At 37.0% G+C, this 24,462-nt stretch overlaps 1 protein-coding gene and 1 pseudogene across 1 annotated transcript in view; both read right to left on the bottom strand.

Annotated features, from left to right (window-relative positions):
• Nucleotides 1–377: 377 nt before the first annotated feature.
• On the bottom strand, nt 378–2,911 carry LOC141507466 (magnesium transporter NIPA2-like; annotated as a pseudogene).
• LOC141508589 (NACHT, LRR and PYD domains-containing protein 12-like) overlaps nt 1,199–24,462 on the bottom strand; it is a 65,074-nt gene continuing 41,810 nt past the window's right edge. The window contains 5 exon segments of the mRNA XM_074217372.1: nt 1,199–4,398; nt 6,133–6,303; nt 13,143–13,313; nt 17,365–17,538; nt 21,150–21,323. Coding sequence (XP_074073473.1) covers nt 4,257–4,398; nt 6,133–6,303; nt 13,143–13,313; nt 17,365–17,538; nt 21,150–21,323 — 832 coding nt within the window. The 3' untranslated portion in view covers nt 1,199–4,256.

The following is a 24,462-nucleotide window of genomic DNA, read 5'->3' as shown; positions in this document are numbered from 1 at the left end:
TGCATTGTCATTTGGTAAATGACAAGTGATCGTTTCAGTTGTTATCGACAATGAAGAAATAAAGTATTTTGTTTTTATAATTAAAACTGTCAGTGCAATAAGTTCAGTTATATTTGAAATTTAAAATCATAAAATCATATAGTGTTAATGGAAACCAAACCAATCATATTTAGGTTATCTTAGTGAATTGTCTTATACTTAATATATAAGAAAAGTAAAGTCATTATTGTTCTTGTCCAGATTAGTGAAACCATTAAAAAAAAAAAGATTGTCTTTAGACAGCATTTAAAATGACAATTTCTATTTTCAGACAAGCTCATTTTACAGTCAACCCCCCCCACAATTACAGATTAACTCTTTAAAAATTATATCTATTTTCAAAAAGTTATCCGATTTCCATTTCTTCTAGAAATGCTTTCACCAGTTTGTTGCTCATTTCCGCAGCCTAAGCTTCCTTCATTATTATTTAAGACTTCATACAAGTTAGACAGATTGCCATTCACTACTTTTTCATCCTTTCTAAAAGATACAGGCAGACTTGCTAGACCAAAACTGACACCTTTAAAGGCATGAAATAAAAAGATTCCCACAATGATTGTAAGGAAGCCAAAGTGCCAATGATGTCATCAACAGGCATGTTTTGCCATTCTTTGAAAAGAATAGCTGAACAAGTTAAAACAGATGTAGTGAAGAATACATAATATATTGGAGTCACAATGGATGTATTAAATATATCCAGGGCCCTGTTTAAATAATTGATCTGTGTACTTACACAGAGTATAAGGCTTAGCAGCAGAATCTAGGATAGTGGGTGCTTCAGCACTGGCTTCCCAGCAAAAAGTTCTTTAATAGAAATTCCCAGGCCTTTAACACAAGAGATGGAAAATGCTCCAATCATGGAGAAGATTGTTATGTAAACAAGTATGTTTGTTTGTCTATAGTGTGATCCTACCACAAAAATTAATATCAAGGACACAATGAGAAGCAATGTTGCAAAGACCATAAAACCTGGATCACTTAGCTTATGAAGCATTTCGTTTAAGGTCTCTATCTCTTCCTCTTTTGGAGCATGAATTACCATAACAGTAGACCCTAAAATACTTAATAAACATCCAATTTACCCATGAAGATTAAGTCTTTCATTTAGAAAGTATGGCGAAAGGATGGCACTTACAAGAACACTAAGAGCTCCTAATGGAGTCCAGTGACTCATGTGGCAGGTGCAAATGCATAAGCAGCAAAGTTTGCCACCTCAACAGCTCCCACTGAGACTTCTCACATTCCCATAGAGGCCGCCCCCTCTCCCTTCACCGTAGAGCCGGAGCTGCTGGGGTCGGGGCAGCAGCCGCACACACAGCCTCCTCCATTGGGGTGCTCCAATCTCAATTAGAGCCCAGGGAAGGGCAAACCACTGAGGCTGCCACTGCCCCGGGCAAGTGCAAAGCGGGAGAGGAAACAGAGAAGGCTTCCAGGCGGGCACCGGCCAAGTATGGAAGTATATTAAACAGGATTGCAAATGTACAATTTTACCAGGTTGTTCACTGCCATGGAGATGGGGGAAGGAAGGGAGGATAGCAGAAAAATGTGGAACTCAAAAATTTGCAAATGGATGAATGTTGAAAAACCACCATTGCATGTAATTGGAAAAATAAAATTTTAATTAAAAAAAAAGATGATGTCTATGCTCTTTTTTTGTTCATGATTTTCAGGTAGTTTAATGATTTTGAATTATCTTTCCTGGATCTATTTTCTATGTTAGTCTTCCAATGTATTATTTCACATTTTCTTCTGCGTGTTCATTCTTTTAATTTTGTGTAATTGTTTCTTTTTTTAGGTTTTTTTTTTTTGCAAGGCAAATGGGGTTAAGTGGCTTGCCCAAGGCCACACAGCTAAGTCATTATTAAGTGTCTGCTGAGACCGGATTTGAACCCAGGTACTCTTGACTCCAAGGCCAGTGCTTATCCACTGCACCACCTAGCCGCCCTAATTGTTTCTTTATGTCTTATAAAGTCATTCGATTCCGTATGCCCAATTTTAAATTTTGGGAAATTATTTTCTTCAGTACGATTTTGCACTTCCTTTTCCATTTGATCAATTCTACTTTTTAAGAAGTTTTTTTCTTCAATAAAATTTTGTAAGATTTTAAAATTTCATCAGTTCTGCTTTTCAGAGTGAATGCCTCACTTCTCTTCATTGGATGTCTATGTCTCTTTTACCATTTGGTTAATTCTTTTATTTAGGATGTTTTCTGTAGCTTTCTTTGTGCTTCATTTACCAAATTATTGACTCTTTTTTCATGGTTTTAGTGAATTACCCACATTTCTCTTCTCAATTTTTACTCAACCTCATTTTAAAATCCTTTTTAAACTCTTCCATGGCCTAAGACAAATATGTATTTTTCTTGCAGTCTTGAGATGTAGGAATTTTGACTTAGTTGACTTCTGAATGTGTTTTGATCTTCTTATCATAGTTAATATTCTGTGGTCAGAATATTTTTCTGTTGTTTTGTTCACTTTCTAGTCTTTATCTTGATTTTAATTCTATGCTAAAATGAGGCTCTGCTTCTCAAATGGAGAGAGTACTATCCAAAGATTCATGTTTTTTGTGCAGCTATTTTCAGAGTTATTTTTAGCTCTTTCAAAGTCATATATGATCTAGAGAGAAGTGCATTCACTACTGTCCTGTACTGTTCCCTGATTTGTGGGCAACCAGGGTCTCCCGGTCCACTGGGGCTATAAACTCTGCTTTGCTGATGCTCTCCTAAAAGCAAGGATTATGACCCAGATCCAAGCATAGCTAATGAAATAAATCTGTACCTCTAGTGACTGCAAAAGAACCCCTATAAATCTCTTTTTAATCATCTCTTTGATCCCCTTACCTTCTGTGGGCTGTTATGTATGGAGACAGCCATTGCTGCCAATAATTCAGTCACCGCTGAGGACTTATCCTGGTTGGCTTGTACTAGACTTCACTTTTCTCTCACCCTTGTTCAATAGACTTTTGTGATGACTTTCTTGGCTTGAACTCAAAAATTGTTTCTCAGTCATTTTGTGGTTCTGCTGCTCTAGAATTTCCTTAGAGTCATTATTTACAGATATTTGAAAAGATGTGGGGTAGATCTCAGATGACTCCTTGCCTTTACACTACCATCTTGCTTCTGCCTTTTTTTCCCTCACTGAGGGCAAGAATTTGAACCCAGATCTTAAACTTGAAATCCAGAAATCTTATCCCTTTTCCAAATGGGAGTGGAGTTTGTTTTGACAGAAAAGAACATTTTAAAAGTAATGAGAGAATGGAAAATAATGATCAGAAAATATTTTCAGAGTTCTAGAAAACCAGAGTTTCCAATAGTGATGATGTCCAAGTTTTGATCACCTCTGTGGATGATTGAGGTAGAGTACAGCTGGGCAACAAAGCAATTTAGGATTGTGTGGAACCAGAAGGTCAGGGGGTTCAAAGAGACAGTGAACAGATACTGAAATCCTAGTTAAAATAGAGAGAATAATGAAGGGGCTAGCTTACCCACACTGAGTGATAGATGAGGGAGGTAAACCTTAGAAGAGGAGAGGCTTCTGAATGGGGTCAGAAAAAATGGTAGAGTGAAAGAAGCATCATGTAGCCCTGGAGAGTTTGTTGAGAGATGAAGTGTCCTTGGGGAGAAGTCAAATCTCCTGTGAATGCCAGAAAATGGAGAGTATAAAAGGAAGATATATTACACAAAAGGGATTTCCAGATTCCAGCAGATGGAGGTGGGCAGAAATTTAGTGGCAGGGCTAGGATGGGAAGGGTTGAGAATGAAGGTGCTCTGGAAAAGGGAATTCCAACTCAGCAAAATGGGTCCCAATGGCAGAGATAAAGAGAGTGGGAGGCAGGAATGTGCTATCATAGGACAAGAGAGCATCCAATAATCAGAATGTCATATAGATAAGGGCACTGGCAGGAAAGGTCTTAGGAAAGGTACCCCTGCAGTAGAAACCTCTAATCTCAGGCAATTCTTGGAATGGAATATGGCTTTTCTTTAGTCTGCAAAGGCAAGAATTGTCTTTTGTTTCTTTATTATCCAACAAGGGAAAGGTGATTAGAAGAGACTCTCTCTAGATATTAATGGCAGGAGATTTCTACTTCCAGTCAGTTCATGGCCTTGGCAGTAGGACTTCCTTAGACATCACTTAGTTCGATCCATCTGATGTAATGGAAAATAAAATTGATGTTTGTAAGGTAAAAGAGATTTGTTCAATCAGTCAGATGAACCAGGCTTAGATGATATCTTCAGCAAACCACTTAAGGAATTCTGTTATCTCGTCTTCATAATCTTTCCAAATGATGCAAAAACCTTTTCTTGATTTTAGGCTAGTCAGTGCTCTCACTGATTCTTCACTTAAACTCCCTTTAGAGAGTCTGTGAAAAAACAAAGAAGTTTTGAGCTGAGTTTAGTATGTAGCCTGAGAGCTGTGCTTCTAGTCACTGTGCCTCCCAACTTTCCTCCCCTTTTTCATGTCTGTGATTGTAAATGGGTCTGAGACAGTGTTGTTTGTGTGTGTGTGTGTGTGTGTGTGTGTGTGTGTAGCAGCTACTGTAGGATAGTTTTAAAAAACACATTATTTATATCTGAAATAGGTTTCTGTTATGCTTTCTAATGCCCTCCTCATGACCACCTCACTGATAGTCAAGAGACCTTGTCTGCATAGACTTCAAAAGGGGGAGGCATGGCTACAGAACAGTTTATATTAAAAACATATGGGTTAGCAAGTCCTTATTAATCCATAGTATGACAATTCAGAAAAAATGGCCAATGTGAATTTTGATTTCATTAAGAGAAGCACAGGGGCAGCTAGATGGCACAGCAAATAGTGCACCGACCCTGGAGTCAGGAGGACCTGAATTCAAATTCAATCTCAGACATTTAATAATTACCTAGGTCAAATGAACTTAAGGGAAGTCACTTAACCCCACTGCCTCACAAAAACTAAAGGGAGAGAGACAGAGAGAGAGAGAGAGAGAGACAGAGAGACAGAGAAAGAGACATATATAAGAGATGGAGAATATATAAAAGGAGAGGGGAATGGACTCATTCTAGAAAAAGAATAACAACTAAAGGAGTGTGGTCAGGATATGGGGAGGTGGGGAAATAAGAAAGGAGGGAAACAAGTCATTTTTAAGTACCAACTATGTGCTTGTGTTAGGTAATTTACTTATATTATCTCATTTAATTTAATTTTATCCAATGTAATCTCTGTGAAATAGGTATGATTGTTCTCCCCACTATACAGTCAAGGAAACTGAGGCAAATGGAGGTAAATTGACTTTCCCCTAGGTCACACAGCTAATAAGCTTCTGAGGCCATATGTGACCTCAGGTTTCTTCCTGACTCCAAGTCTAGTGTGATTTCCATGTCAATACCTAGCAGCCTCCCAGATAGTGCTATTGGGGGTGGGGGGTGGGTAGGGTCAGATAAAGAGGTTGGAAAGTGGGAGGGTAAGGGGGAAGACAGGGATATGATTGCTGAATTTCTATATTTGAAGGCTACTCATGGGAAGGTTTCACTTTTTTTCATATTGGCCCAACCAGTTATAGTTTACTAATATCATGAAATATTGCACTCTAGGAATGTTGAAGGGGTTGGTTTCAGAGAGACCTAGGAAAATTTATATGAACATATTTGGAGTAAAGTGAGCAGAACTAGGAAAACAGTTTGTACAATGACCAACATGAACAATGACAATTACAAAAACAACTTTGAAGGACTTTAGAACCCTCATCCTCACAATGAACCACAGCAATTGCAGAAGATTCATGATGATGCATACTACCTACCTCTTAACAACAATCATGATGGAATCAATTCCCATATTAGCCTAATCCTAAAAATCTGTGTATCAATTTTAGGATTAACATTACATGGGAATTGGTTTTGCTTGACTATGCACATGTGTTATATTTTTTCTTTTTTCTTTTTTGTTTCAAATTGGCATGTGTGGAAGGGAATGATAGGAGATAGGGTAGAATATTTTCAACTGAAAAAATTCATTTGAAAGTGGAGGGTTTTTTTTTTGCTTTTTCCTGTCATTTGTTTTAACTTATACCTTTTTCATCCTAATGCCTATGGAACATCCTTGAACTTGAGGGACTCACATTAGTGTTTGTACTTTACAGTTCTGGTTTTCAAATGCCTCACATAGCAGCTTTATTCTTTCATCATGGACAACAAAAGGTCCCAGGTCCCAGGTTTTTAGGCTCTTGCTGCTACAGATAACATGGAGGAGATCTTGAAGACAAGAAAGAGAGGTATGCTTCAAGGAGAACCTAAAGGAAAAGAAGGACAACTAATTTCATTTCTCTGGAACCATACATTTTCTGGGAAAAGGATCAAACTCACAGCCCCTTTAGAACCATATCCGCAGGAGGGAGGGAGGGAGGGAGGGGGAGAGAGAGAGAGAGAGAGAGAGAGAGAGAGAGAGAGAGAGAGAATGTTTCTTTGTGTGTGTGTGTGTGTGTGTGTGTGTGTGTGTGTGTGTGTGTGTGTGTGTGTTGTGTGAAGGGCAGGCCAGTTGTTGTTTTGTTTGATCCTACAAATTTGTTATATGGGCTTTGCAAGAACTACATGGGGAGTCCAGTGAGCTAGAACAGAGGAATGAACATTTGAAGGATAAGACAGATGCCCTGTACAATGGGATCTAGTAATTAAAGGACTTGATAGAAGAGGTTGAGAAGACCGAGAAAAAAGGAAAAGTCCCCAAAATGTTAGGTAGTCAGATACTCTGTGTGTGTGTGTGTGTGTGTGTGTGTGTGTGTGTGTGTGTGTGTGTGTAGGAATCTTGTGCTGTTTTGATCAATAGTTTATTTTATAGTAAAAGTGTAAAAAAAGTCACATGGTCAAGTTATAAATGAAACAGTTAAATTTATAAGACAGTCATTCAAAGGAAATAAGTAGATAATTAAAAATAATATTTTATTTTCTCCCAATTAAAAACAAAAACAATTTTCATTCTTTGGCTTAAGTTTTGAATTGGGAGAAAAATAAAATTTGTTTGTTTCTTCCTTCCTTCCTTCCTTCCTTCTTTCCTCTCTCTTTTTTTTTAAACACATTATCTACACTCTTTGGCCCATAGGTCCATTGTTGGCTATATATATAACAAGGGAAATTTTAGAATAATGTTGAACAGGAAGTTAAGAATAGTGCTGTATTGAAAGAGTTTCACATAGACTTTAGCAAACTGTTTGATCCAATCCTCAAGTTATTCTCCTGAAAAATATGGAGAGAAGTACTCTAAGCAAAAAAATAGAAAAGTTTAGAAAAAGAAATGAGTGAAGTGCCAGATATATAATAAAAGTTAAGATAAATTCAAATAAGGATTAAATAACTGACTTTACAAATAAAATTTTAAATGATGACATAATTTTATAGAATGCTTTAAGGTCTGCAAAGTATACACACACACAAACACACACATACACATATGTCTGATTTGATCACTTAATATAAGACAAGAAAGTAATGATAAGCTCAGTAGGCATGCAAAGTGTGATAGAGCAGCCAAAAGAACTAATTTGATTTGGGCTTTGTGAAGAAATAATTTTCAAGAGTAGAGGATAGAGCCCTGATCAGATCAAATCTGAAATAATGTGGTGAGTTCTAGGTATAGCAATGTGTCAAGGATACTGAAATTTTTAACAGCACCTAGAAAATGGCACATGGTGGGGGAAAGAATTGGAAACAATGACACATGTTGACCCTACCAAATAATTTCCAGTGGCTTGTACTTCTATGATAAACCACAATTTCTTTGGCCTGGCAAAATCACCTCTCTGAAATTCGCCTTGGCTTTTCTTTCCTGCAACATTTCCTATGCCTGCCTGTTAAATGAGCCAGCTATTTCCTTTATAACACATTCAGTCTCCTACTTCTAGGCTTCTACAAAGCTAATCTCCCTAGAACAGGAATGAACTTCCTTTCTTCTTCTTCCCAGGAAGCACTATTGTAACTCCATAATCCAGAATTCTTGACTTGGACCTTGTCCATTCTCATCCATCCCAGTGAGTTACCCACCTCCTGGCCTTTGTCTTCAGCCCAAGGTCTTTTCAGGTAGCCTGGAATAAGCCCTGGATCCAGGGCTTTTGCTCTCTTTGCTCAAGAATCTTCACAGATCTTGATGAACTCTGGATGCAGGCTACCTGGCTTCCTGCCTTGTGTTCATCTATATGCCTTCCTAGACAGCCTTGCATGAGCCTCAGTTCCAGGCCTCCTTAGCCTGTCTTACTTCAAGACTTCCAGTAGGTCTGTAAAGATCATTCCTAGTCCATTTTCCATCTTTCATTTCCACTCTCTCAGGAGTCCTTATTGCTGAGAGGTGGGCTTCTGGTCCTCACAGAATACAATAGGATGTTATGAGGCTCAACCTCAAAGAAGAGTTTTGAACACTTTATTTTTTTTTAGGTTTTTGCAAGGCAAATGGGGTGAAGTGGCTTGCCCAAGGCCACACAGCTAGATAATTATTAAGTGTCTGAGACCAGATTTGAACCCAGGTACTCCTGACTCCAGGGCTGGTGCTTTATCCACTATGCTACCTAGCTGCCCCTTTTGAACACTTTATAATGCACAGCAAACTTTCTCATGAGACCCTTCTACTGCCACTGATTCTCTGCCTGGACTGATTCCTCAATTTTTACATACTCCCACTCCTTCATATTCTCCCCATGCTAGTTATTCTTAACACGGCCCTACACTGCCCACTTTTTCATGTCAATCTCTTCAATTTGACCCTGCAAAAGTTAACTTCAGATCTACATCCCATCTATTGTGATCTCTAGAATTAATGATTTAAAATTACCAAACCTTTTCTTTTCTTATTCCCTGTCTTTAGGCTCACACTAGTTATGCTACCCTGGAATGAATTGCTAGCCACCCTTTCCAATGCTGGTGTAATTTTCACTTATTACTCTATCAACTAATTTGTCATGAAGGGGAGGTTCAGAATACTACTTGTTAAACACTATCACTCCCAGATTCTCCCTCTATCAGAATCACAAAAAGCCTCTTTTCCTTTAAGGAAGAGATTATTCACTGCCATTCCATTACAATTACAATGCAAATTAAATGAAAATTTGTTACCAATTTAAAATTCTGGTACTGTTCTCAGCATCAAGAGGTCATTTGGAGACAAACTTGGTAAATCTTTTGTTAGCATTGTAGAGGGAATCTTCCTTTAGCATCTTATTTAGGCCACACCAGAGGGCCTGACCTTCAACTTGGATTGCATTGTTCTTCTGGGGCAGCCAGGGAGCACAGGCCCTGGAAGACCACCCAAAAGAGACCCCTCCCCAAAAGGCAAAATCTCCAATGAGAGACCTGGGTTGCTCCCGGGTCACCACCCCCTCCCATGGACTGTGGGAGAAAATTTAAGGAGGTCCACTGGAGGAGGCAGTCTCTTTCTACTCCAGTCTGCAGCTGGCCTAGCCAAAATTCAATCAGCAATCCATATGGTCTTCTCTTAAAACTCTTTCTAACTTTTCTATCCCTTTACTAATATGCTGTAACTTCCTTTAATAAATCTCTACTCTCTTTCCGAAACCTGCATTCCCGAGCCTGAGTCGCTATTTTTCAAAGGACAGAACCAAATCCAAAAAACAAATCAGCGGCTACAGTATGACTGTTATGGAAAGTCAATTGAGAATGATGCTAACAAATGAGTAAAATATCTATACATTTTGACCCAGAGATCAACTGGTCATCACAAGGAAAATTTAAGAATATCTTATTGAGATTGCTAGTGAAGAAAGAAAAATGGAAGTGGTGATCACAAAGAACAGGCAGTGCTTCAGCAAGATCAGGCCATGCCCGATCCTTTAGTTGCTAATTTTTCCAAATTCAGAGGTAAAGATCGTTCTACATAGGATTTTAACAAACTGTTTCATATGAAGGTCATGCTATACTTCTAGAAAATAAGGAAAGAAGTAGGTTAAGTAAAAGTAAATTTAGATTCATAAATGGTTGAAATGCCAGATGCAAAGTGTAATCAATGAGTGAAATGCCAGATTCAAAGTGTAATCATTAATATTTCTATCTCTGAAAGTAGGTCACCAAAAAACTGTCATAGAGAGTGGCCTTTAAGCATGTGGTTTGTTAAGATTTGGTCAATAACTTGGACAGAAACACAGGACTTTATTTTTATTCAATCTTTATCACTTGCATGAAATAAGCAGAAAATATAAGGATCTAAAGAAATCTTTTTTTTCTTTTTTTTGGCTTTTTGCAAGGCAGGATTTAAGTGACTTGTCCAAGGTCACCAAGCTAGGTAATTAAGTGTCTGAGTTCAGCTTTTAACCCAAGTTCTCCTGACTCCAGAACCTGTATTCTATTCACGTACCACCTAGCTGCCCCAATCCAAAAATATCTTGCAAGGCAAGAATATTACTCTGAACAAAGTATATAACATTTAATGAAAATTAATATTAATTTAAAGACAAATTAAATAACTTACTATGCCTTAAGGTCTGCAAAGTGCTTTCTATGTTATCTGTTATGTTCATTTTGATATATATGTTAAGAGAATAGTTTATATGAGCAAGACATGGGTTTCCTAGGAAATTCAAAGCTCAGTATGCATATAGTGATTTCACAACCCAAAGTGCTAAATTTGATTTCAGGCAGAATTAAAAAAAAATTTTCTTTCACAAGCAGGTGATGTAGCCCTGTTCAAGTTACATCTGAAATATCAAGTTGGGTTCTCCATATGACAATGAGGTTAGGACATTGAGAAGCTAATATTCAGAAAATAGCAAACATGGAGAAGAAATTGTAGACCATACTCTATGACAATCTGGTGACGAATATGGCAATGCTCAGCGAGAGGAGAGACAACTCAGGTAAACATGATAGTGACCTTCAAATATTTCAAGATTTGTCACATAAAAAAGGAATTATATATGTTCTTTGCTATTTTTAAGCCATTTTTCAGTTGAGCCTGACTTCAGAACCTGCATTTGGGGATTTCATGATAGATACACTGGAGCAGCTTGCCATTTTCTTCTTTAATTTCTTGTACTCAGAAACTGTGACAAAAAAAGGACCAGGATCACATAGCTTGAACACACCTAGGCATACCTAGATACAACTATAAAGGTCCCATTTAAGAGTGTGAATAGGGACCAATAGAAGAACCTGGAGATGAGGAGGGACATAATCATAATGCACCTTGAGAGAAGTATTTTGCCTGATGGGTATGGGCTGATGATCATGACTTCTTTGGTTTGATGACAATGATAAGTAATCTATAGTGATGTTGAAGAGATCACTGTAGTTGAAAAGGTTGAATAACTAAGTGATCCACTTAAAGGGAATGGTCAACATGAATACCAGAGTGCCAGAGAAGAATGCCAGAAAATTTTCAAGAAAGGATTGGGGTGGCTAGGTGGTTCAGTGGATAGAGCACAGGCCCTGGAGTCAGGAGTACCTGAGTTCAAATCCTGCCTCAGACACTTAATAATTACCTAGCTGTGTGGCCTTGGGCAAGCCTTGCTAAAAAAAAAAAAGATGATGATGGCATAAGGACCATAACTGAAGAAATTTTTAAAAAATTATCCAAAATATTATTGATAAAATCAACATTGGAATAAATGAACAATATATGGAGATACATGTATGGGTTGTGATATGCTTCTAGAAGAATTAACTACAATATCACTTTCTTTAAATAGATTTTTCTGTTCACCCTTGCTCCTAGGGCCTTTCTTGAGATTCTAGACATTTATACTTTCTCATGGTCAACAATTTTTATCCATTTAATTATTCCAAAGCAAATTATTAGGCTAAAGAGTTTAGAATAATTATGGATCTCACTTTGTAGGCTCTGCTGACTTCAAGAGTTTGATGCTGATTAATATTATGTCATCTGGAAAAGATTTACCTGATGAATATTAGTTCCCAAAGGAAATTGTTCTTCCTTTTGGGCTCAGCTTTGAACAACCTCCATGCCCAAAGCAAATAATTCTGATGAGCAGAATTCCCTATAACATATTATACAGTTCTATGTCAGGCATTAATAATATTTACTTGGATTCCTGCATGACCAATTTTTCTTTCATGTTTCTACTAAGTTGATCTCCCAATGTCAGGAATAAACTTCCTCTTCTCTTCTGTCCAGGGAGCACAATGCTAGCCCCAATCTAGAACACTTCATTGAGCTTTAACATTTAAGAGACTTCCAAGTCAGTCTGCCACCACCTGACCTTTGTCTTTATACTCCAGTGTCTTTTCAGTCAGTCTTGAATTAGCCCTTGATTTCAGATTCCTGCTTGTGGTCTTTTTGCTTAAGAAACTTCCCAGAGGGAGGTGGCTAGGTGGTACAGTGGATAGAGCACTGGCCCTGGAATCAGGAGTACCTGGGTTCAAATCTAGCCTCAGCCCCTTAACCCCATTGCCTTGCAAAATTAAAAAAAAAAAAACTTCCCAGATCTGCATTAGATCTGGATCCAGCCTGACTTGTCTTCCACCAAATATCATCCTAGAAAGCTTTTGATGAATCCTAGATCCAGACCTCCTTGGAATGGCCTCACTTCAGGACTTTCAGGAGTGTGCTAGACAACATTCCAAGTTTTATTTGCCAAGACTCACTCTCTCATAACTTTATCCTCAACTTGCTCCAGGATATGTTGGCTGCACATCTACATCCCATGAATGCTACTCACTGCAAAAAGAAGGAAGGAGGAAAGCAAAGAAGGAAGCAAGAAAGGAAGAAGGGGAGGGAGGGAGGAAGGAAGAGAGGGAGGGAAGGAGGAAGGAAGGAAGCAGGGAGATGAAAGGGAGGAGCCTAGTTAACCTTGAGTGGGGCTGTCCTATTAACTCACAGACAGTATGGGCCTTTATTCTTCAGGAGAATCATGACATGTCAGGGAGGAGATGCTATGACATGCAAATGATTTGGAGCTAAATGAGGGGATACTGTGCAAAATCACCACTTTCACTTTCTTCTTTCTCCTTAGGGCAGAGTGAAGGGGAAAGGAGTGCAAGAATATGAAAACAGAACCTCGATTGAACAGACAGCTTCCATTCTCCATTCTATAGTCTGTGTTGCTCACTCTTCCACATGTACTACTGTCCCTGATGCCAAACAGAACATCTGCAAAGATAACATATGGGAACTTACCTCAATGTTTCTATCTTACACTTTGGTTTTCCCAAGACCTTACACAGTAGGTTGCTATCCTCCTCCTTAAAGTAAGTCCCACTCAAATCCAGGTTTTTCAGACTTTCATTTCTATTGAGAGCAGAGCAGAGATTCTGGAAACATTTAAGACTATAGTGACAATACTGCAACCTGTAGGAAAAAAAATGATCAGAGGAAAACTGGTCAATTCTATTTTCTGTGATTAATCTACTTCCTGTCTTTCTCTGGGGAATGCTAAAAACACATCTATTTTATGATCATCATCTTTTCTCATCTTCTTTTTCAGTGGTATGAATGGTTACACTCTGCCAGATAACAGTATTTTTACATATCGAAGTATAAGTTCAAGAATTATCAAAATTATTTAGAGCTTATTGATGATGTTTGTCCTTCAGTCTCAAAAAAGACGACATCAGGGAGGTAATGTCATGACAAGGACATGAATTAGATTTGACTGAGGGGGTACTATCCTAAGTTACCAGCCTCATTTTCTATTCCAGAGTCATCTGGTTCCAGTGGCCAGATATTAGTCAGGAGGACTGGAGATTCCCTGGAGGAGAGGCAATCAGGGTTAAGTGACTTGCCTAAGGTCACACAGCTAGAAAGTGACCATTGTCTGAGGGTAGATTTAAAGTCTTCTCTTCCTGACTCTAAGGGCAGTGCTCCAACCACTGCAACATCTATTGCTAATTGAACAAAAATATAGAAGCATTCCAATAGACCAAATTAAATAAAAAGGAATCAGAAAAACTAAATTCAATAAATAGTCTTCAGGGAAGCTAGGTGGCCAAGTGGATAGAGCACCAGCCCTGGAGTCAGGAGTAACTGAGTTCAAAACCAGCCTCAGACACTTAATAATTACCTAGCTGTGTGACCTTAGGCAACTCACTTAACTCCATTGCCTTACCAAAACAAAAACAAAAGCAAAAGTCTTTAATAGACACAAGAACATAAAATACTCACACAAGAACTCCCTATATTCAAAAAAATTGCTTACAAAATTGGTCAAAATTTTGGTAAAATAACATCTAGACCCGGGTTAGAAGGGTACTGTTTTGCTTTGCTTTTGGCAGCAAATCTCTAATAGAGGATTAACATACAAGATGAACATATATACATAAATGAATATACATATATATATATATATATATATATATATATATATATATATTCTGTTCCTTCTCCTATGGAAAGTCACTTGAGATTGATACTAACAAATGATTAAAATCTTTATACCATTTGACCCAGAGATCAACTGGAAGTAAGATATCACAAGGAAAATTTTAGGATAACTTATTGAGCTTGCTTGTGGAGCAATAAAATGTAAGCTCTTCAGCAAGATGAGGCCATGCCAGATGTTTCCAATTGTTGCTAGTTTCCAGAACTAAGAGGTAAGTGGTCGTGCTGCACATGGATTTCATCAAACTGTTTCATGTAAACCTCATGTTATTCTTCTAGAAAATGAGAGAAGTGGGTTAAGCAAAAGTAAATTTAAATTACTAAATGGGTGAAATGCCAGATTTAAAGTTAATATTTCTGTCTCTAAAAGCAGGTCTCCAAAACATTGCCTTAGAGGTTGACTTTGATCTTATTTATCCTTTTTAACATTTGGTCAATAGCTTGGACAGAGACATAGATGTTGTCTTTATTAACTGTGAGGATGATGTAACAATTGCATGGAAAAAGCAGAGAATGTTAGCACTCAGAAATAACTTCTCAGACTAGAGTATCACTCTAAACATTGTAAGATAATATTTGATAATAATTAATGTAGATTCAAATACAAGTTAAATAATTGACTTTATGAATAAAATAAAAATGATGATAGTACTTTATAGAAAACTTTAAGGACTGCAATGGGTTTTACATAGGTTTTCTGATTTGTTTGTTTGACATGTATGGTTAGATAACAGTTCATTTGAGAAAGACATGGGTTTCCCAGGAAATTCAAAACTCAGCATGCATGTAAACTGCGATATCACAATACAAAGAGCTAAAATGATATCAGGCTTAATTAAAGCATTTCTGTTCAGGAAAAAGTGATAGAGCCATGGTCAGGAAACTTCTGACATGACAAGTTGAATTCTGGGTACAGCATTGTGGTTAGACTATTGAAAATCTAATGTCTATTAAACAGCAAGCACAGTTAGAGAGGAAATTGGAGTCCATGCCTCATGAGAATTTGCTAAAGAAAATGGCAATGCTCCACCTAGAAGAGAAACAACTCAGGGTAAAATGATAGTAACCTACAAGTATTTCAAGGATTGTCACATAAAAAAGGAATTATACTTTTTTTATTTTTAAGTCATTTTTCATTTGTGATTGTCTCTTCAGGAACCTGCATTTGGGGATTTCTTGGCAGAGATATTGGAGTGGCTTGCCATTTTCTTCTTTAGTTTCTTGTACTCTTGAGAAATTGTGGCAAAAATGGAGAAGAGTGATATAATTTGTACATAACTAGATCCAAAAATAAAGACCAATGTAAAAGGGAATCAATAGAGGAACCTTGGGATGAGAAAGCACATAATCATAATGGTACTTGAGAGAATTCATTGGCCTGATGTGAATCTTCTTTTTTGGTTTGATCATATCTATATGAATCTATATTGATACTGAAGAGGTCACTCTAGTTGAAAAGGTTGAATTACTAGGTAGTTCACTTAAAACTTAAAGGGAATGTCTAACATGAATATAAGAGTTCCAAAGAAGAATGCCAGAGAATTTTCTAGAGAGGATAATGGGTCATATAAGGACCATAATTGAAGTAACTGAAAAAATTACCTAAAATATATTTGAAAAAGTCAACTTTGGAAGAAATGAACAATATATGGAGATACATAAACAGGTTGTGATCTGCTTGTAGAGGAGTCAACTAAGATATCACTTTCTGCAAATGGATTTTCCTATACATCCCCACCTCTAGAATCTCTCTTGAGATTTCAAATCTTTACACTTTTCCACAGTCAACATTTCTTTTCCATTTGACTTTTCCAAAACAGATTATGAGGCCCAATAATTTAACGTGGCTATGGATTTCACCGAAGAGGCTCTGCAGACTTCTAGTGATTGATAGTGACTAATATGATGTCATCTGAAAACGATGATGGATGTTAGTCCATAGAGGAAATCTTTCTTCCTTTTAGACTCTGTTTTGAATAACCTCCAAGGGAGAACAAATTATTCTGATGACAGGATTCCCTATTTTATGCCTCATTCTCCCTCTTGTTATGCTTACCTTTATAACATCTTTCACCTACATCCTTGTATCTTATTATACAGTTTTATGTCAAACATTAATAATATTTACTTGTACTTCTACATAACCATTTTTTCTTCCTTGCTTCTGGAAAGTTGATCTCCCCATATCAGGAATGAACTTCCTCCTCTCTTCTGTCCTGGGAGGGCTGTGTTAGTCTCAATCTCAAACTCTTCATTGATCTTTATCACTTAAGAAACTTCCAAGTGAGTTTCCCACCTCTTGGCATTTGTCTTCATCTCAATATATTTTCAGGCAGCCTTGAGTTAGCCCTGGATCTAGGACTCCTGGTTCTAGTCTCTTTGATCAAGAAATTTCACAGAGCTGCATCAGTTTAAGATCCAGGCTGATTTATGTTCTTCCAAAAATCTTGCTAGAGAACCTTTCATGAACCCTAATCCAGACCTATTTAAAATATCTTCAAAATATCTTATTAATTCAGGACTTTCAGGAGTGTGCTAGAGACTATTCTTAATCCTATCCACAAATACCCACTCTCTCATGACTATCTCTTCAAATTGAACCTGCATAGGTTGACTCCAGATCTAAAGCCAATCTATACTATTCTCTGCAATTTGGAGAGAAAGGAAGGAAGAAGGGAAAGAAGGAGCCTAGTTTATCCTGAGTGCAGCTGCTCCTGTTACTCACAGAGGATATTGCCCTTTGTTGTCCAGGAGGACCATGACATGTCAGGGAGGAGATGCCAAGACATGCAAATGATTTGGAGCTAAATGAGGGAAAACTGTGCAGTCACCTGCTTCACTTTCTCCCTCTCCTTAGGACAGAGTGAAGGGAACAGGAGTATAAGAATATGAAAATTAATCCTGAATTGGACAGACAGTTTCCACTCTTCATTTCATGGTCTGTGTGGCTCACTCTTCTTTGTATACTCCTGTCCCTGATGCCAAAGCAGAACATCTGCAAAGATAACATGTGGGAACTCACCTAAGTCTTTCGATCCTACAATTTGGCTTTCCCAAGGCTTTACACAGAAAGTTGGTATCCTCCTCCTCTATAAAAGTAGTTTCACTCAAATCCAGGTTTTTCAGACTTTTATTGTTATTAAGAGCAGAGCAGAGATTCTGGAAACATATAGGAGGACAGCGACAAAACTCTAAACTGAAGGAGAAAACATAAAATCAGAGGAAAATAGATCAATTCAATTTTCTGTGTTTAATCTACTTCCTGTCTTTCTTGTGAAATCCTTAAACACATCTGTCTATGATCACCATCTCTTCTCATCTTCTTTTCAGTGGTATGAAAGTAAATTAATGGTTACACTCTGGGAAATGCTAATTGATGATGTTTGTCCTACATTCTTGAAGAAGACAATGATGTCGGGGAGGTAATGTCATGACAAGGACATGAATTAGATTTGACTGAGGGGGTGCTATCCTAAGTTACCAGCCTCATTTTCTATTCCAGAGCCATCTGGTTTCAGTGGCCAGATATTAGTCAGGAGGGCTGGAGATTCCCTGGAGGAGAGGCAATCAGAGTTAAGTTACTTGCCCAAGGTTACACAGCTAGTAAGTGACCATTGTCTGAGGTTGGATTCAAACTCCTCTCTTCCTGACTCCAAAGGCAATGCTCTAACCACTGCATCACCTATTGCTAATTGAAAAAAAAATAGAAATGTACACAATAGACCAGAATAAATAAAAAGGAATCAGAAACAATTAAATTCAATAAATAGTCTTCAATGGACACAAGAAAATGAATTACTCATAAAAGAACTCCCCGTACTCAAAAAAAAATTGCTTGCAAAATTGGTCCACATTTTGGCAAAATAGGTCTAGACCAACATGTAGAACATACTCCATAATTAGCTCAAACTATACATGGGGTCTTAATATTCAAGGCAAAAAGCTTAAATAGTGCTTTAAAAATGAAAAAAAAGAGAGAATCAAATCAAGAACCTTGCACAACTCTGAAGATGAGAGAATTCTCAGAAAATGGGAATAACAAAAAAAGAGAAAATATGTCATGCAGGGCAGCTAGGTGGCTTGGTGGATAGAGCACCAGCCCTGGAGTCAGGAGGAACTGAGTTAAAATCTGTCCTCAGACACTTAATAATTACCTAGCTGTGTGACCTTGGGGAAGTTACTTAACCCCCATTGCCTGGTCAGAAAAGAAAGGAAAGGAGAGGGAGAGGAGAGGGAGAGGAGAGGGAGAGGAGAGGGAGAGGAGAGGGGAGGAGGGGAGAGGGAGGAGGAGAGGGAGAGGGAGAGGGAGGGAGAGGGAGAGGAGAGGGAGAGGAGAGGGGAGAGGAGAGGGGAGGAGAGGGAGAGGAGAGGAGAGGAGAGGAGAGGAGAGGAGAGAGGAGAGGAGAGGAGAGGAGAGAGAGGAGAGGAGAGGAGAGGAGAGGAGAGGAGAGGAGAGGAGAGGAGAGGAGAGGAGAGGAGAGGAGAGGAGAGGAGAGGAGAGGAGAGGAGAAAAGAGTTCATAAAACTGAAAAGTTTTTGTATGAATGGAATTCTTGATAAAATTGGAAGGGTAGATATTGGTTACAGTTTTCCTTGGCTTTTGGCAGCAAATATCTGTTATAGGATTAACATCCATGATAAACATCCATTTATACAGAAATACATATTTGGAAGGAACAGAATTTAAATCATTGTCCATAAATAAGTAGATAAAGGAGATGAAGAAATTTCTCTCAAAATAGAAATTGCAATCTTCTCTCTCTCTCTCTCTCTCTCTCTCTCTCTCTTTCATAGATTGGACTAATTACAAGTGAGACAAATGTAGAATAAATTAATTCTGAGACAAATTACCAAAACTGGAAAAACAAAAGAAAAGCCAATATTGGAGAATTGTGGAAAGTTAGTCTCACTAATTTTCTACTGAAGGAAGTATCTATATCATTTGGCCCAGAGATCAATGGGTAGTTAGGCATCACAAGGAAAATTTTAAGATATGTCATTGAGATTGCTAGTGAAGATATAAAATGGAAGTGCTTAAGCAAGATCAGGACATGCCAGATGATTCCTTTTGTTTCTAGTTTACTGAACTCAGTAAACTAATGGTCATCTTACACATGGATTTTTAGTAAATTTTCATACAAACCTCAAGCTATTTTTTAGAAAATAAATTTAAATTCTTAAATGGGAGAAATGCCAGATTCAAGAGTAATCCTTAATATTGCTATCTCTGAAAGGAGATCTCCAAAAGATTGTCTTAGAGAGTTGATTTTGATCTTATGGTTTTTTTTTTGATCCTGTGCTTTTTAACTTCTGGTCAATAGTTTGGACAGAGACAGAGATATTATCTTTATTAACTGTGAGAATGATATAATAGTTACATAGAAAAAGTAGACAATGTTAGGATCCCAAAAGATTTTGTCAGGCTAGAATATTGCTCTTAACATAGTAAGATAATATTTAATATAAATTAATATGAATCCAAATGCAAGAAAAACAACTGACTTTACCAATAAAATAAAAAAAATAGTACTTTATAGAAAACTTAATGTCTGCAATGTGTTTTGCATGTTTTCTGATTTGTTCATTTGATATGTATGGTTAGATAACAGATTATATGAGAAAGACATGAGTTTCCTAGGAAATTCAAAGCTCAGTATGTATGCTATCACAGCTCTAAATTGATTTGAGCCTTAATTAAAAAATTTCTCATCAGGAACAGGTGATAGAGCCCTGATCAGGTAATATCTGAAATGACAAGTTGAGTTCCGGGAACAACAATGTGGTTAGGACATTGAACATCTAATATCCACAAAATAGCAAGCACAGAGAAAGAAATTGGAGCACATGTCACATGAGAATTTGGTGAAGAAAATGGCAATGCTCAGTCTAGAGGAGAGACAACTCAGAGAACCATGATGGCAACTTTTATATATTTCAAGAGCTGTAACATGGAAAAGGAATTATACTTGTTCTTTGTAATTTTAAGAAATTTATTAATTGTGCCTGACTCTTTAGGTATCTGCATTTGGGAATTTCTTGATAGAGATACTACCAAGTGAGTTTCCCACCTCATGGCCTTTGTCTTCATCTCAGTGTTTTTTCAGACAACCTTGAATTAGCACTGGATCTAGGAATCCTGGTTTTAGTCTCTCTGATCAAGAAACTTCCCAGATCTGCATCAGTTCTAGCTCCAAGCTGTCTGATCTTCATCCAAATATCTTCCTAGAGAGCCTTTCATGAACCCTAGATCCAGACCTCTTTCAAATGTCTTCACTTAGGACATTCAGGAGTGTGCTAGAGATCACTCTGGGTCCTATCAACCAAATCCTACTTCTCTCATAACTATCTCGTCTACTTAAACCTGTATATATTGGTTCCAGATCTATAGTCGATATATACTACTCTCTGCAAATTGGAGAGAAAGGGAGGAAGGAAGGAAGGAAGGAAGGAAGGAAGGAAGGAAGGAAGGAAGGAAGGAAGGAAGGAAGGAAGGAAGGAAGGAAGGAAGGAAGAGAGAGAGGAAGGGAGGAAAGAAAAAGAGTGGGGCTTCTCCTATTACTTACAAAACTGTTGCCCTTTGTTCTCCAAAAGGACCATGACATGCAAATGATTTAGAGCTAAATGAGGGGGAACTGTGCAAAGTCACCTGTTTCACTTTCTCCCTCTCCTTAGGACAGAGTGAAAACTGAACTTTGATTGGACAGTTTCCACTCTCCATTCCATGGTCTTTATAACTCACTCTTCTTCATGTACTACTGTCTCTGATGCGAAGCAGAGTATCTGTAAAGATAACATATGGAAACTCACCACAGTGTTTCAATCTGACAGCCTGGGTTTCCCAAGACATTACAAAGTGGGTTTATATCCTCTTCCTCCTCAAACCAAAGTGTTTGAAAATTCAGGTTTTTCAGACTTTTATTGTTAATAAGAGCAGAGCAGAAATTCTGGAAATATTTAGGATTACAGTCATGACTCTTTAACCTATAGGAGAAAACATAATCAGAGGACAACTGGTCAATTCAATTTTCTGCCAATAATCTGCTTCCTGTCTTTCCCTGGGGAATGCTAAAAACACATCCATTTTATGATTGCCATCTTTTCTCATCTCCTTTTCAGTGGTATGAATGTAGTTTCTTAAATAATGGCTACACTCTGCCAAATAACAGCATTTTTAGATCTCAAATTGTAAGGGCAAGAATTTTCAAAATCTATTTATTGCTTAATGATAAGGTTTGTCCTTCATTCTCAAAGACCATGACATCAGGGTGGTGATGCCATGACAAGGACAGGAATTAAATTTGACTGAGGGGGTGCTGTGGTAAGTCACCAGCCTCATTTTCTACTCCAGAGCTATTTGAATACAGTGGCCAGATATGGGTCAGGATGACTGGAGATTACTTTGAAGAGAGACAATCATTGGTAAAGTGACTTGGTCAAGGTCACACAGTAAGTATCCAGTGTCTGAGGTTGGATTCAAACTCTTCTCTTCCTGACTCCAAGGGCAGTGCTTCAACCATTGCACCATCTATTTCTATTTCAAAAAAAAATAGAGAAGTATACCAATAAACAGAATAAATAAAAAGAAATCAGAAATGATTAAATTCAACAACAAGCCTTCAATAGACACAAGAACATATATTACTCAAAAAAGATCTCCCTGTATTAAAAAAAATGCTTACAAAATTGGTCAGCATTTCAGCAAAATAACATCTGGAACACCATTTAGCATAAATTTCATAATTAGCTCAAATTATATATATGGGGTCTTGATGTTCAAGGCAAAAAAAAAACATGTTTAAAGTTTAAACAATGTTTTAAAAAGATTCAAATCAAGAACCCTGTACAACTATGAAGAGGAAAGAATTTTTAGAAAGTGGGAATCAAAAGAGAAAATAAGTCATGAAATTGAAAAGTTTTTGTATGATTGGAATTCATGATGTAATAGGAAGGGTATATACTGGATTACTCTTTTGCTTTTCTTTTGGCAGCAAATATCTGACATGGCATTAACATCCAAAATGAACAGATATACATATATGCATATATACACAAATACATATATGCAAGGAATAGTATTTAAATCATTGTCCATAAATAAGTTGTCAAAGGAGATGAAGAACTATCTCTCAAAAGAAAAATTTCAAAACCTTTCTTCTTTCTCTCTCTCTCTCTCTCTCTCTCTCTCTCTATATATATATATATATATATATATATGTATGTATATATATATTTGTGTATATGTATATCAATTCTGAGACAAATTACCAAAAATGGAAAAACAAAACAAGAATCAATATTGGAGAACTGCAGAAAGTTAGCCTCACTAATTCTCCACTGAAGGAAATTCTCTATTGTTACGGAAAGGCACTTAAGAATATTAACAAATGACTGAAATATCTATACTATTTGGCCCAGATATCAACTGGAATTTAGATATCATAAGGAAAATCTTAAGATTTCTTATTGATATTGTTAGTGAAAATATAAAATAGAAGTGCTTCAGCAAGATCAGGCCATGCCAGATATTTCCTTCTGCTGCTAGTTTCCCAAACTCAGAGGTAATGGTATTGCAGCACATGGAATTTATCAAACTGTTTCCTGTAAGTCTCAGCCTATTGTTCTGGAAAATAAAGGGAAAAGTGGGACAGGAAAAGTAAACTTAAATTAACAAATGGATGAAATACCAGATGTAAAATGTAATTGTTAATACTTCTATCTCTGAAAGGAGATCTCCAAAAGAGTGCCTTAGAGAGCTGACTTTGATACATAGATGTAATCTTTGTTAAGTGAAAGAATGATATAACACCCACACAGAAAAAGCAGACAATGTTAGGATACAAAAATGTTGTGTCAGGCTAGAATATTGTTCTGAACATAGTAAGAGAATATTTAATAGAAATTAATATGAATATGAACCGATTTTATGAATAAAATAAAAATTATGATAGTACTTTATAGAAAACTTTAAGATCTGCAATGTGTTTTACATGTTTTCTGATTTGTTCATTTAATATTTATGGTTAGGCAACAGTTTATGTGAGAAAGACAAGGGTTTCCTAGGAAATTCAAAGCTCAGTATGCATGATAACAGAGCCCAAAGAACTAAATTGATGTGAGGCTTAATTGAAAATTTTCTTTTAAGGAACAGGTGAGAAAATCCTGCTCAGGTAAGAACTGAAATGACAAGTTGAGGTCTGAGTCAAAAAGGTGTGGTTAGGAAAATGAAAATCTAATATCCACAAATTAACAAGCACAATTAGAGAAGAAATTGGAGCCTAGACCACATAAGAATTTGCTTAAGAAAATGGCAATGCACAACCTAGAGGGCAACATAAAAGCGACCTACTAGTATTTCAAGGATTGTTACATAAAAAAAGGAATTATATGTGTTCTTGTTATTTTTAAGTCATTTATCAGTTATGCCTGACTCTTCAGGAACCTGCATTTGGGGATTTCTTAGCAGAAATACATGAATGGCTTGCCATTTTCGTTTTTTAGTTTCTTGGACTCAAGAGAAACTGTGGCAAAAACAGACAAAGCTTGTACATTTGTTCTTCCCCAGACAAAACTAGGTCCAAACATAAAGACAAGTTTAAGAGAGTGGCTAGGAACCAATGGAAGGATCTTGGGATGAGAAAGGACATAATCATAATGGTACTTGAGATAATTTATTTTGCCTGAAGTGAATGGGTTGATGATGAGGACTTCTATTGTTTGATCACATTAATATGAATCTATAGTGATGATGAAGAGGTCACTGTAGTTGAAAAGGTTGAATATCTATCACTTAAAGGGAATGTACAATGTGAAAATCAGAGTTTTGGAAAGAATTATCAAGAAAGGATGATGGAAGTAAAAGGAGCATAAATGAAGTAATAGAAAAAATTATCTAAATAATATAGTCAATGTTAAAGTCAATGTTAAAATAAATGAACGATATATGGAGATACATGAATGGGTTGTGATCTGCTTGTGGAGGAGTCAACTAAGATGTCACCTTCTGCAAATGGATTTTCCTGTTCAATCCCACTCCTAGAAGCCTTTCTGAGATTTCAAATCTTTACACTTTTCCATGGTCAAAACATGTTTGACATTTGACTTTTCCAAAACAGATTATTAG

This window comes from Macrotis lagotis, chromosome 1 (assembly GCF_037893015.1).
Source record: "Macrotis lagotis isolate mMagLag1 chromosome 1, bilby.v1.9.chrom.fasta, whole genome shotgun sequence".
Lineage (NCBI taxonomy): Eukaryota > Metazoa > Chordata > Mammalia > Peramelemorphia > Peramelidae > Macrotis > Macrotis lagotis.
This window is presented reverse-complemented; position numbering and strand designations above follow the sequence as displayed.